Genomic DNA, 13,913 nt, shown 5'->3' on the forward strand with positions numbered 1-13,913 from the left:
AAAGCGTATTCCAACTTTTGGTTCGCGTCCCTCAACACCTTCAGCCGTTCCAGATTCCTCACGCGCTTGAAAAACTTCGCGTTTCGATCCCTGAGCTCGAGAATCTGGTCCACGAACGCGTACAACCGGTCCAAATGCTCGAAAGCGTCTTCCGCGTAAACGCTTGAAATAGCCATCGCGGACACGGCAGAATTTCTCGAGGGGCACCCCGACGGGGTCCGCCCCTCGAACGGCGGCAGCGAGCCGAGATCGTCCGTCAAGTAGGCGATCATGTCCTCGTCCTCGTCCAGGCTCCGGCTGTTCCTCCCCGCCTCCACCTGCTGGTCGCGGGAATTGTTGTGCAGGCTGGGCCAGAGATTGGCCCACGGATCCGGCGGTGGCGCCGGCAACTCGCCCTCGCACTCCACTTTGCGTGGCCTCGTCGTGGGCCTCGGTTGCGCCCTTTGTTCGCTGTTGTTGCGGCCGCACGATCCCCGATTCCCGTTCCTCTCATGCCCAAACGCTTGATCGCCAAATTTCTCATTCTCAGCCATCTGGTTCTACGCGTTTGCATATATGTATATGGGTGATTTATATTTACTTTTTTTTCTCGCTCGATTGTGTTATCGATGCTCTAAATATATCGGGGTTGAGTTTAATTTTAGAGTACATTCTTCTTTTCCTTTCGCGGATTTAGATACGAGTTTAGCCACCCTCCGCGCCAAAATTTAATATATTCGCGTGTAAACATGTGATTCAGTGTTTCCCAACACTGTTTTCTCCGAGGATGGAATTTTACGATATTTTTTCACGAGGTGAATTCCACTGAGAATATTCGTAAATAAGGATATTTTTCGTAGAGAATTGGGAAACGTTGAGATGTAATAATACTGTGTAACGAGGTTTGTTCTATTTTATATTTATTTTTAAATCAAACGCGCATCGTCGTAGAAACGATATCAAATACACCTCTCTCCCTGTTATATTTTATTTTTAAATTTTTGACACATCACTAAATCATCGTAAAGATCACCATATAACTTTCGTACAACGAGTTACACAAAATACTATTATTCTACATTTACAACACGTAGAACCGAACTTGAACTCACTGTACTTGCTCAAAAAGTCGAGGGATCGTGAACCATTTTTCCTACATTTTCCACTCTCTTTCGCATATCGATAGAAACATGCTCGACAGATCCTTCATTGATCTAAACACGCGCGCACAGGATCGATATTTTACCATTACATCGAATTTTATTGTTTCGTGGGAGGATGGGATACGATGGAATTAACTCTCTAAGCGCGAATATCTCGAAGGTTCACGTTGGGAATGCATTTTTTGGCGGTGTCGGGAGGGCCGCGGAAGAAGTAGCGGTCCGAAATCGCAGCAACGTCCTCGCGTGATTATTTTCGGTAGCGAGCATTCGGCATTCGGTATTTACAACGAATACAACGACACACGGCCAGGCTTCGAACACCGACGCTCGAAGGGGCATGCGCGTGGCGCACGATAACCGTGGAAAAGAGACGGCTCTTCCTGTTCTCGTCGAAAATAGACGGTGGAAACACTATGGCGCGCGTATCCTCTCGAATGGCCGCCCACGTTCGTATTTATACGCGTCTGCATACTCTCTCTGTAGTGCGGTGTGTTTCTCGAGGCAACCCCTTTTTTATAATAGGCAAACAAATTATAGAGAATACTTTTTCGCCGCAGTGAAATTTTTGTTTGTTAATAAATTTTATTCAGCGAACGATATTCGAACGATATTTTTTTTTCCTTTTTTTTTTTTTTTTTAGTAGTGCTTGATTATCCGATTATTATGAATTTTTCATTGGAGCATCATTCTAAAGGATTAATCGAATTGAGATGTATTAGGTTTTTGTTTCTTTGTATTTTTATAGGAAGTATACGTTATTATGAAATTAATTATGAAGTAGAATGACATTGAAGTGACCTCAAGGGACTTTGTTCGTGAGCTGAATTTGTTTTAATTAATTTTCCATTACATTTTCGAGTAATTGTTGTATTATCGAGTATTATTGGATTAAATTATATAATGTTGATGGCAAATCAATGTCTCTTCGTTGTATTTTATCTTTAATAGGTTGTTTCTAATGTAAGTTTTGTAAGTTTGTATCATTAATTCAAAAATGATTGACGAGATGACAAACAAAATTGCAGTTTCTAATGAAATGGGGTCGCCATTAATGGAAATTAGATAAAATGAGTTAAGCTCACAAAGAAAATGAAGAGTCATTTGATTGATATTGTAGTATCTCATTCAAGTAATATGAATATAAATGTGAACTTGAGAAAAGAAACTTGAAATATTATTTATATTTTATCTCAATTTATGCGATATTTAATTTGAATGTATAATTAAATGCCTGATATATAAATTAAAAATATCAATATATAAAAATTATTAGGTAATTATTATCTTTGTAAAAGTAGTTTTTAATTCATCTCGTGAAATTCTTTCATATATGTATATTTAATTAAAAAAAATATATAGTTGGTGGGAAAAGTTATATAAAATCCTGTTATATAAAGAATCTGATTATACTTGACGTGTGACACTAAACAAAATTTCTTCTTCATTCGTGATTACATAAAGACAAATTAAAAATTATAATAGGATACATTTATAGATTTATTTTTACGAATGAATTCTTAAGTTAAAATATCAATACGCAAAAATTTTTAATTTTTTTTTCAATATAAAAAAATAATAAATGATTAAATAAAAATAACAATTTTCCAAAAATTTTTTGCAATAGCATCAGTTGAGAAACACACTTTTCTCATATCATGTGATATAATATAATACACGAAATCATTCGACTTATTTTCATTACGTGAAGAACTATTAATAAATTGATAAAACTGTTGACATTCAAATATCGATAATAATCTTTTCTAGATACTCGAAACTTCGAAATTTCGAAACTTTTCAGAATCGAGTCTTTTTTATAGACTCGAAATAAATTTTATCTATATTTTTTTTTTCTCTCTTCTTTAATGTCATAAATACTTCGAGATGAAAAAATTTTTTTCAAAACTTTTACGATTTTTTTTAATCTCGCACATCATTTTCGATATTTACAAAAGATACTAACGCATGGAATACTAATTTCGTATTAAATTATCTGACGAAGCAATAAATGGAACGAGTTATTTCAGTAATGGAATACTTGATAAATATTCGAAAAACCGAACTTTGAAATAGTAGATTTCTATTATGATTTCATTCTTCGCTGGTATATAGCATTAGAATATTGTGTAACCTTTGTGTATAGATTACAGACATATTTAACACGCGCGCAATCACGTTAAATCATTTTCTTAAAATATCAGAAATAATTTTCAAAGAATTCCACAGTAAATAAATTTCACAGCGATCGTGTTATAATCGGATATTGTTTGTCAAATATATTCTTAATTAAATCTTATTTTGTTAATTAATAATAATTATAACGTGCAAAAAGAAAAAAGGGTTTTTTCGTAAAATGCATTTTTTGTATAAAAAAAAAATTTTTATTCTCTCCATAGCAGATTTGTAATACATTATGCTCACAATCATGATGCAATAAAAGTAATAATAATCCATAATTTATCAAGATTATATAAGACCATAGAAGAATGTTAACGAGTTATTCTTGCATCGGTAACCGGGTTAGATCAGTCATTCGTGATCCTGCAACGGCAGCGCCTGGAATCATTTAGGTTCGTTAAAATTTTCCCAAGAAAACCTTTTCTTTTTTTTTTTATTTCTAAAAAAAAAAAAAAGAAAAAGTTAGAGAAAAGTAGAAAATTTTCTTTCATTTACTCATTAAAATTCCCAACATAACGATGATGCTAGAAGCGCACTGTACATTTAGAAATAATTTACTAAAACTACCGACCAAGTATGGAAATATTCTAGATAAACCGATGATCGTACCCCTGAAACGAAGCCGAAATGATTTAACAAAAATTTCACACGTGCGAGAGAGATAGATATACCCATCCATTTTTCACAAACTGTTTCATAATTAACCTTACGCCAGTAAAATAATTTTCCAGTAAGATTATCGACGCTGTTGTACGACCAATTACGTAAGTTGCTAATATAATCAGTAAAAGAACGAGTTGTATTACGTTATGAACTGTAAACAATAAGCCCAGGCATGCTGTTGCTCCCACTACACCCGAAAACACTGAAAAAAAATAAAGTTAATTTTAAAGTTGTTTAAAGCAACGAACGAATAAGAAAGAAGTTGATTTTATAATATATATATATATTCATACGATATTTGTGAACATTGAAAATTAAGTATTATAAGACGATAATACGTTTACCTAGAAATATTTTTCTACCCACAACATCGATTCCAATTACCAATAAAATTTCTGCTACTAAATAGCTCAATGATAAATACAAAAGCATTCGAAAACGATCCATGTCCACCTCTTGACAATTACGCAAAAACCCTAACGCCATGTCTTCTATATCAATGACGCATGCGTAATCCTTCTTTGACGATTTGTGAAAATTCTCGGTTTGCTGTAGGATTTGTGCACTCCAGAGAGCAACCCACATAATCCTAATTGTTATAATTACTAATCGTTAAACTGAAATTGATTTTATAAAAGAATCTCGAAAAAAAAAAGATATTGGTATGGAAAATGTGTGGAAATTAATGTAAACACTATAAGAAAAATATAAATAATATTTTACCCCGGAAATTGCAGAAAATTAGTACAAATTCCTAATATTGTAGTATATTTAAATGATTTACATATTTCTCGAATACGTTTATATGTTTTAATACAAAATTTATGTATCGTTCTGATCATATTATTCGTTTCCTCGTCTTCCTCTTCAATTTGTTTAACACAGTTTTCCAAATTGCTTAGCTAGAATAAGAAAAAAATATCGTTATGTATTACATTAAATATTTAATCATTTAATTTATAAACACGGATATGCATTTATGCAAAATTTAGAATATAGGATATTAATGTTTATAAAAATTTGATTTTGCATAAAAATCCGCGATGATAGTTGTGAGATTAATAGAAAATGAACTGTACTGAAAGTACGAAAGTATCGACGTGTTTCGAATTATTAATTGCATAAATTTGTCGTAATATCGATAATGCTTCCTCATGCCGTCGCCGATAAAGCAAATATCTTGGACTTGCCGGCAGCAAACTAGTCGCACACGCTATAATCAAATTTGGTATACCTCCTAATCCTGTAAGGACTCGCCAAGAATTTGGTCGAAATTTTTTATTTTGGAATAATAAGATCGAAGGCATTAGCAGCCATGACATTCCTGCGAATTTTAATGTTTTAATTTTATCCTTTATACTTCTCTCTATAATGTAATAATAAATACAAGTTTGATACGTATTTATAAACACTAGCCTAAAATAGATATGTAACTAAGGATTCCTAATACATCCAAAATAACTAAACAAAAGCCTCTTCGTTTCATGGGCAGTAATTCGATTAGATATACTCTTAAAACCACATTATTACCAGCTAATCTGAAATAAACGAATGCTTTTTATGCTCTTACGTATATGTTAAATGTGTTGTGCATAGGAAAGATAGGTGATAATATTTTTTTAATTATCGAACAATTTTAGAGACTTATTATTATTATTATTTAAATCATAATTATTAAGCAATATATTTTATAATTTCATAAAAATTTACGTGATTAGATAAACTTACCCTAATCCAAGTATAAATGTTGAAATGTATATCAGAAATGTAGTTTGCGCAAAGGATAAACTGATAGTAGCGCAAAATACAACGATCATAGTAATAGGAATGGAACTCTTACGTCCACTTGCATCGATTATTATTCCGAATAGAAATCCTCCTACAGCCATTCCTATACACAATCTTATTATTCGTAAAATATACTGTAAATCATTTCAAATATATATATATATTAATTTATCATAAACATATTAGAAAGCTTAGAAATAACGGAACTGTATTTGTCATTGAATTGAAATCTCACGACCCTGAGTGATTCATACTAGTGGCAATGACTAGTGAAATTTAATGAGGAATAATTTCCGGATAAGAAATCGAATTATATATTCCTCAGTTATAAAATGAATAATGATGAATCATTTTATTGCGTATCAGTGAAATATTCTCCTATTTTTTCAATGAATTGAAAATTTGAATTACATCTTCATTATTCGAATTTTTGTAATAATAGAGAATCTAATGAGTGAATCACTGTTGCATGAGCAATGAAAAAAAAAATAATTAAATAAATTTGTATATAAATATAGTTTGAAATATTATTAAGTTATTTTTATGAATCTTATAATAGTTCACTTATAATTATTATTTCATAAAGATCTAATCAGAAGTATCAAGTGTAAAAAAAATTCCATGTCTCTAGTTTTATCATTTAGAACAACACTTTAAATTGAATTATCATAGAATTGATATTTAATTTTTTTGAAATGATTTGATGATTAGAATGGCGTATTCAATCTCACGTTCTTATTAATTATTAGTTTTATAAATAATTTTTTATTGTCAATTAATAATTTCATCAGTTTGTCATATATTGTTAAAAAATATCTACGTACATACATTCTATATGTACCTAATGTTAACGTAGCGTGCACAGTAGTTGCTTGACTTGCACTTAGACTTAAATCACATGCCATGAATGGAACTACAATTAGAATAGTTGGAAGAACGCAAGCTTCTGCAATTGCACACATGCCACATAATCCAATAATAAAACAGTGAAAGAGACCACATCCTGTAATTGAATTATATTAAATAATATTATTCCCGTCATATATTGAACTGTATATAGTTTCTTAATCTTTTTTACGATTATAGGGACACATTTTAAAAATAGGTTTCTATGACATTATAATTATTAGAATATTAAATTATCGTTTGAAAGATTATAATAATACTTTAACATTTAAAACTAAAATGAAAAAGTCAAATTTTAAATTATAATTGTAAATATTATATCATAACAACAAATATTATTCAATAAATATTAATATTTTAAATTTATTGTCTCCCTTTTTTAGAAATTTACTATTTTAATATTAAAATATTTTATGAATTTCTTAACCTGTTTTAGCAATGACATTTTCACAATTATTAGACATTATATATTTTATAATTTAATGATAAATATTGATTTATATAAGTCCATTTGTTATATTGAGAAGCCATAAAGATGTATATACATTATTTTATCCGTAATTAATGTCAATTCAATAATTTCCAATCTCATACTTTCAAAATTAAATTGCTAACAAAAACCATTCAATAGTTAATAATGACAATCTTCATTTTAAATATGTATGATTGTATATATATTTACAATCATTAAACAAAAATAAAACTAGATAATGAAATATATTATTTAAATGAGTGATTAATGGATAGAAAAATACACAATGTATGAAAGATACTTATTTATTATAAGAAATGAAAATAGTTGATATTGAAAATATAATTAATGTTATGATTTTAAATTATATACCATGTTTATTACAAAACAAGTTTTTGATTGATTTTAAAAAATGTAATATTTTACATAAATGACAGTTTTAATAAAGTATAGAAATTTCTTTTTTTCTTTTTTTCATTTATGTATCTTTAAAATATTCTTTAGAACCAACTACATCAGGTTTCATAGTTTTCTTTCCTGGTTTCCAGCCTGCTGGACATACTTCTCCATGTTTATCAGTATATTGGAATGCTTGGACTAAACGCAAAGTCTCATCAACAGATCTATAAATATATGAATTTATTAAGATAAAACATCATATATTAGATATGTAAAAATATTAGTTTATGTGAATTTTACCTGCCAACTGGTAAGTCATTGATAGTAACTTGACGTAAATTTTGTTTATCATCTATGATGAAGAGACCACGAAATGGAATTCCACTTTCTTCATCAAGTACGCCATAATCACGTGCGATCTTGGAACTTTTATCAGCAAGAAGAGGAATGTTCATTTCACCAAGACCACCTTGCTTACGTGGTGTATTTACCCATGCTAAATGACTGAAGTGAGAATCAGTAGATGCTGCAATGACTTTACAACCAATTTGTTCAAATTCATCAGCACGATCAGAAAAGGCAATGATTTCAGTGGGACAAACAAATGTACTGCAAAATAAATTATCATTTTTTGACATATGATACATAATTAAAAAATTACATCATCAATACATACAAAATCATGAATTAAAATACTTACAAGTCTAATGGATAGAAAAATAAAACAAGATATTTTCCACTATAATCAGAAAGAGAAATATCTTTAAATTCTCCATTCACAACTGCAGTACCTTTAAAATTAGGTGCAGGTTTTTGAAGTGCTGGAACCGGCATTATTAAGGTTTTATGTTTCTGTAATAACAAACAAAATTTTCACAAATTTTTAATATAAATTTTCAATATAATTTGAAAATAATTTTTATTTTCCATTATAAAAAAAATTTATATAGACATCCATTTTAAATTATAGTTATAGGTTATCAATATTTTATTAAAATTATTATAGATATTAAAATGTTATTTACAGATACTATATAATAATATTAATATTATTACTTATTATTAATGTAAAAACATTATATATTGTGCTTGATTAATGTATACAATATATAAGATTTTCTACTCAATTGAGCATAGTTACATATTTCTAAAAAAGATAGAAAAAAAGATAGAAAAAAATTTTACAGGACAAAATTAAATTTATATTCCTGTATTATATTTATATAATTTTATATATTTTTGTATTTGGAAAATGCAATTATTATATTTTTTTAAAAAATAAAATATATAATTTCTTTTGAAAAATTTTTCACATAATAGTATTTTTATATAATAGTATAATAGAATTAGATTATAAATTAAATAATTTACAAAATTTTAATTTTTTTAAAATAAAATACAAACATGTCTTTAATTAGTCTTTATCTTTTATATTTATTCTTTTAAATAATTTCATTATTATATTCATTCTTTGAAATAATTACTTAGCTATTTGTAATATAACAAAAATTTACACATCTTTTTGTATGAACATAACATATTAATATAAATTTTTAAGTTTTCTTTATAGCAAAATTAATCTTTTTTTTTTAATTATAAAATTATAATTTTCAATTTTCGTGAAAGTTTTTTTAAACTTTTAATATTTTTCTTTTAACATTAAATTATTTCTTTTCCATAATTTATCTTATTTAAAAAATAAATATAACCTTATTCATCCTATCTTTAAGCTTTTTACATATTTCCGAAAATTGTTACATAAAATTGTTTTAGTTATATTATCATTATATATTATATTTTATTTGTTAAAAAAATAATGTCGAAAAGAAAAAAAATGATTCTGTACACGAAAATATGTTATAAATAACCTATAAAATTTATATATTTAATAATATATTAATAATTGGAAAAAATGAATAATTGCAAAAGATAATCATTGCTTTATTGGAAATAATAAAACAAAATTTTAAGAATACTCATTTAAAATTAAAAAAAAAAAAAATATGAAAACTACAAGACGCTTTTGCTATGTTACAGATCAATACAATTTAATCGATATTGAATATATATATATATATATATATATTAAAAAGTATTTTATGTTACTTATTATATGAAAAAAGATATGTAAAAATTTATGGTCTTTATAAGAAATCTTTACAATTATGAAATTTTCTAATATATTATTAAAGATATATTTTATGTAATCATGTAATATTTTAAAAAAACTTTAAAAAATATATTACAATTCATATAATTTTATAAAATATAATTAAATTCTATTTCTAAAACTAATAAATTGATTTGTAATAATCATGTATTATTCAACCATTTCTACGTATATAAGTACATTAGGTATTTCTTTTGTGTGAGTAGTTATTGCACCATCGAGAACTTTCTGAAACTAGATCGAATAAACTTTAAAAAAAAAAAGTTAAAAACAAATAAAAGCAAAATTCTATGCAATTTCGATCTGTTTAATAATAATAAAATATAATTTTTGTATTTTTAGTATTTATATATAAAGATTTATATACTGATATATACTAACATAGTATTTCATAATTTTTAAATTTTTTCCGTTTACAATCATATTTAAATATATATAAATGGATAAAAATTAAAAATATTATAAAATTAATTACATATAAATATTAGTTTAAAATTAAATGTAACTGTATAAAATTTATACCTTTTATTTTGTAACAAAATTGTATTTTATGTAGAATCACTATTCGTCCAACAGTCTCGCTTGCAAAGATGTACGAGAATGGTAACCGGTTCGATGGAATTCACCTTCTACGTAATATTTGCAACTGAAAAACATCATATGCGCCATCTATAGTCAGTGCTGCCCTCTATGGAAAAATACTTTTTCTATCAGTATAATTTATTCTTTTAGAGAAAAATTAGTTTTATTTTTTTGATAGGTATTACTACGATTGTTTATACAAAAAGAAGAAGAATACATAAACATTATTTTTCTTGATTTTAATTAATATGTATATCTTATTATTTATAAATGAAAATTATAAAATCATCAATTAATTGATTAATATATTAATAAAACATTTGAGTAAAGACAAATTGTATTTTAAAAAATAATATTTATTATAAATAATAAAATACAATAAAAAAAATCTCGAATATAAGTTATAACAATAATTTTCATGTGAAATAAAATGTGTTTAAATAATATTATAATTGAAAATTTAAATAAATAATATTATTAATAAAAAAAGTTTGAAAGTTATATAAAATAATAAAATTTTACATAAAAAAAAAAATTTCATAAATGTAATCAGGAAATTATATATCGATAGAATAATGTATAAATAGAATAATTATGTATAGATAAAATAATAGATAGAATATAAAAAGTTACATGTAATAATTAAAATAATGATCTGTATTAATTTTTTTAGTTACTATTATATTTTTATTTAATTTTGTAATATATTACAATAATCTTGTAATCATTTAAATGAATTTTTCCTATGAATAAATTTCGTATCTTTTTTTATTTATATTCGAACAAAGATTTAAATTTATATATTCATTTTGTATTTTTTTTTAAACTAAATTAGATCATAAACTAAATTTTATATGAAAATTTTTGTTATTTTTTTAAAATTAAATAAATAAAATTAATTAAATAAAATACAATAATATAATCAGTATTTTTGTGATTGATAATATTTATTATTACAAACAGGTAGTTTTTTTCTAAACATAGATTGTTTGTTAAATAAACGAATAAATTAAATAAAATTTCATATTTCATTGTATATATTAAATATATATTAAATGAGATGTATTTGAATGTATATATTTTGATAAAATTGTAAAAACATAATTTATTTAAAAAAAGTAAAGATCAAAATTTTTTTTTAAACTTTTATTCATAAAAAATTTCAGCAGATTATATATTTTATGGTATATTAATAATAATGAAAAATATTTTAAATGTACAAAGTTATTGTATTCTACATAAATGAAATATGTTTTGAACATTATAACATATTATACACAGTATTTTTGTATGAGTAATTTGTCTTTAATAACAACAATTTATATAAATAATACATCTGATTTAAACTACAACGCCAAAAGAATATTACAATGATATTTGTATTTTACTTTTGGATTATAATACTAAACAGACATTTCAATAGATAAATACTTTAAAAGTACTTCCTATTGTTTTCTTATTTATATGAATTATATATATTTTTGGCACTTACTATGTAAGGATTGTAAATTGCATTAAATTTAGCATATAGAAAATTAAAAGAATTTGACACAATTGACATAAATGTCCAAAATTTAATAATTCATCAAGATCAGCCTTACGATAATTTTTTGCATATTCTATAATTTTATAATATTCTAAGAAAATTAAATATCTTTTGCATTATTAGGATGAGCGTGCTAGTTCAATATGTGGTAGTAAGAGGAGATCTTCTGAAGACAATGCATTGGCCCATTGGCGCAGTTATAGCTCAAGCATGCCATGCGTGCACTGCTGTTACTCATCTTTTTTACAATGATAATTACACACAAGCCTATCTTGCCAATTTAGATGTTATGCACAAAGTTATCTTGGAAGTAAGTATATCCAGGAACTATATGTATTATAGATATTAGACGTCAATTTGAACATATTATTGTGCATAACTCTTGTGTATACAATTTTTAAAATAGCGAAGGAGTATGGTGACATTTATAATATATTCATATATGGATATATTTATATTTATATTAATGTTAGATTCCAGATGAGACCAGTTTAAATAATTTATCTTTAACATTGACAAATGAGAACATCCATCATAAACTCTGGATTGAACAGCCTGAAAATATTCCAACATGTTTAGCAACAAAACCTTACCCAAAGGATAAAGTACAATCATATTTTAAGAAATATAAGTTACTTAAATTGTAAAAAGATATAATTTTGATTATATAACTATGCTATTTTTTTCTACATTGTACATTATAATCAATCATAATAAAACTAAATATTATAAAATAATAATTATATAGTACCATATATAATTATATAGTACTATATATAAATATATAGTACCATATATTTCAAAAAATAATCAATATAAAGTTTTAATTATTAAATTTGAAAGATTTTTACTTCAAAAAAAAAAAAGAATTTCAAATTCAGTTTAAAAAAAGATAGCATTAACACGTATTCAATTATCAAGTAATAATAAATTAATCTTATAAATTTATAAATTTTTCCTTTATTTTTTATTTTTTTATATATATATATATATATATATATATATGTATAAATAGGAATCAATTCCATCTCGGGATTTGCTATACGCCAATATGAAAACGATAGATATATACTTATTCTTTATTTAACAATACCTGATAGTATTGACAATGTGTACACATTACTCCTTTGCTTTACAGTTGGTATTATTACTAATCTAGATAAAAATTATGTCAAGATATGCATTATTAACTGATATTTGTATAAAAATTTTCCCTCACGATTGTGCAAAAATATGCACTATTTTATTAGAGCATACCAAAGGCGATAAAATGACACAGGTACGCACATATTTATTGTGCGTGTATAAATGACACACATCGGGGGAATAAGTATTAATCGTTCCTCGTTATAATAATCATATCTCATTATTTTTTCGATGAAAATAAAATTCAAATTTCCTAGATGATTGAACACGATTGAAATTTTTGAATATAAATTTTGATACATCAGAAAAATCAGATTTTTTTTACAGATAGATATAATTTAAGAAAGAAAAAAAATCTTAAAAACATAATAATGTATAATAAAAGTAATGATTATAATAGAAATTATAATAATATAAATACATAATATTATAATTATGCTTAAATGCTTTTGGTTGCATTTTAGCAAACAAATAAATAGATAGAAGAATAATTAATTGACTCAGAAATTTACTTGAGAATATAATACGTTCAAGGTAACATTATTTTGAAAGATATAATTTTTTTTTTTTTTTTTAATATTTTAAAAGGTACAATTTTCTTTTTCGAATTAATTTTGGGTTAAAAAAAGTAGAATAAGACAATTTGAAAAGATCTCAAACTTTTTACATTTTCTGCTTTCTCGAAATATTCTCGTTCATATAACGAACGAAGAAACAAATTTATTTTTCATGTAGAATTCACGTAGTATTTATATATATATAAAAGAAAAAAAAAAAAAAAAGAACACGTTGATAATCATATTAATAGATCAATTAATTGTCTATTGTTTTAGAACTTTGCTATAACGTTGCTATGTTACGTTGTGCGAACGATATTTGATATAATTCGGTATTTTCTCTCTCTCTCTCTCTCTCTCTCTC

General features: G+C 25.7%; 4 protein-coding genes and 1 long non-coding RNA gene across 11 annotated transcripts in view; 1 reads left to right on the forward strand and 4 right to left on the reverse strand.

Annotated features, from left to right (window-relative positions):
* LOC102675610 overlaps positions 1-938 on the reverse strand; it is a 16,950-nt gene extending 16,012 nt beyond the window's left edge. For both annotated transcript variants that reach the window (XM_031513055.1, XM_031513054.1), the window contains exon 1: positions 1-938. In XM_031513055.1, the coding sequence (XP_031368915.1) occupies positions 1-533 (533 nt within the window). In that variant the 5' untranslated portion in view covers positions 534-938.
* A 2,552-nt stretch (positions 939-3,490) lies between these two features.
* On the reverse strand, positions 3,491-6,847 carry LOC116186293 (organic cation/carnitine transporter 7-like). 5 transcript variants are annotated; one of them, XR_004151258.1, is made up of 9 exons: positions 6,613-6,846; positions 5,712-5,874; positions 5,400-5,521; positions 5,063-5,307; positions 4,707-4,885; positions 4,328-4,572; positions 4,031-4,185; positions 3,816-3,931; positions 3,491-3,698 (listed from the first exon to the last, which is right to left on the reverse strand). XR_004151258.1 is itself a non-coding variant. In XM_031513056.1 (9 exons), exons 1-9 carry the CDS (start codon positions 6,731-6,733, stop codon positions 3,640-3,642), a joined length of 1,410 nt encoding a protein of 469 aa, XP_031368916.1. In that variant the 5' UTR covers positions 6,734-6,845; the 3' UTR covers positions 3,491-3,639. The 5 variants fall into 5 exon arrangements, 4 of the variants coding, with proteins under 4 accessions (XP_031368916.1, XP_031368917.1, XP_031368919.1 ...); XM_031513056.1 differs by having other exon boundaries at positions 4,026-4,185; positions 6,613-6,845; XM_031513057.1 differs by having other exon boundaries at positions 4,026-4,185; positions 6,600-6,680.
* A 762-nt stretch (positions 6,848-7,609) lies between these two features.
* LOC102674844 (peroxiredoxin 1) lies at positions 7,610-10,366 on the reverse strand. Its single transcript, XM_006620963.1, has 4 exons — positions 10,241-10,366; positions 8,249-8,400; positions 7,849-8,157; positions 7,610-7,772 (listed from the first exon to the last, which is right to left on the reverse strand). The coding sequence occupies exons 2-4, from the start codon at positions 8,380-8,382 to the stop codon at positions 7,628-7,630; spliced, it is 588 nt and encodes a 195-aa protein (XP_006621026.1). The 5' UTR covers positions 8,383-8,400; positions 10,241-10,366; the 3' UTR covers positions 7,610-7,627.
* Positions 10,367-10,392: 26 nt separating this feature from the next.
* On the forward strand, positions 10,393-12,496 carry LOC102674977 (putative peptidyl-tRNA hydrolase PTRHD1). Of its 2 annotated transcripts, none has more exons than XM_006620965.2 (3): positions 10,393-10,478; positions 11,970-12,156; positions 12,320-12,496. In XM_006620965.2, the coding sequence occupies exons 2-3, from the start codon at positions 11,971-11,973 to the stop codon at positions 12,491-12,493; spliced, it is 360 nt and encodes a 119-aa protein (XP_006621028.1). In that variant the 5' UTR covers positions 10,393-10,478; position 11,970; the 3' UTR covers positions 12,494-12,496. The 2 variants fall into 2 exon arrangements, with proteins under 2 accessions (XP_006621028.1, XP_006621027.1); XM_006620964.2 differs by having other exon boundaries at positions 10,400-10,483; positions 11,962-12,156.
* LOC116186297 lies at positions 11,967-13,316 on the reverse strand. The gene is made up of 2 exons (XR_004151260.1): positions 12,940-13,316; positions 11,967-12,401 (listed from the first exon to the last, which is right to left on the reverse strand). It is a non-coding gene; the product is annotated as an uncharacterized LOC116186297 (long non-coding RNA).
* Positions 13,317-13,913: the final 597 nt, after the last annotated feature.

Source organism: Apis dorsata, unplaced genomic scaffold (assembly GCF_000469605.1).
Source record: "Apis dorsata unplaced genomic scaffold, Apis dorsata 1.3 scaffold_571, whole genome shotgun sequence".
NCBI lineage: Eukaryota > Metazoa > Arthropoda > Insecta > Hymenoptera > Apidae > Apis > Apis dorsata.

Coding starts and splice junctions, on each gene's coding strand:
- LOC116186293 (XM_031513056.1), bottom strand. CDS start 6,733: ATGTGTGCAATTGCAGAAGCTTGCGTTCTTCCAACTATTCTAATTGTA. Junction 5,875..6,612: donor GCACGCTACGTTAACATTAG/GTACATATAGAA, acceptor GATTGTGTATAG/GAATGGCTGTAGGAGGATTT. Junction 5,308..5,399: donor TAGTTACATATCTATTTTAG/GCTAGTGTTTAT, acceptor TAAAATTCGCAG/GAATGTCATGGCTGCTAATG.
- LOC102674844 (XM_006620963.1), bottom strand. CDS start 8,382: ATGCCGGTTCCAGCACTTCAAAAACCTGCACCTAATTTTAAAGGTACT. Junction 8,158..8,248: donor TTTTTCTATCCATTAGACTT/GTAAGTATTTTA, acceptor TTTATTTTGCAG/TACATTTGTTTGTCCCACTG. Junction 7,773..7,848: donor AATGACTTACCAGTTGGCAG/GTAAAATTCACA, acceptor ATATATTTATAG/ATCTGTTGATGAGACTTTGC.
- LOC102674977 (XM_006620965.2), top strand. CDS start 11,971: ATGAGCGTGCTAGTTCAATATGTGGTAGTAAGAGGAGATCTTCTGAAG. Junction 12,157..12,319: donor TGCACAAAGTTATCTTGGAA/GTAAGTATATCC, acceptor TATTAATGTTAG/ATTCCAGATGAGACCAGTTT.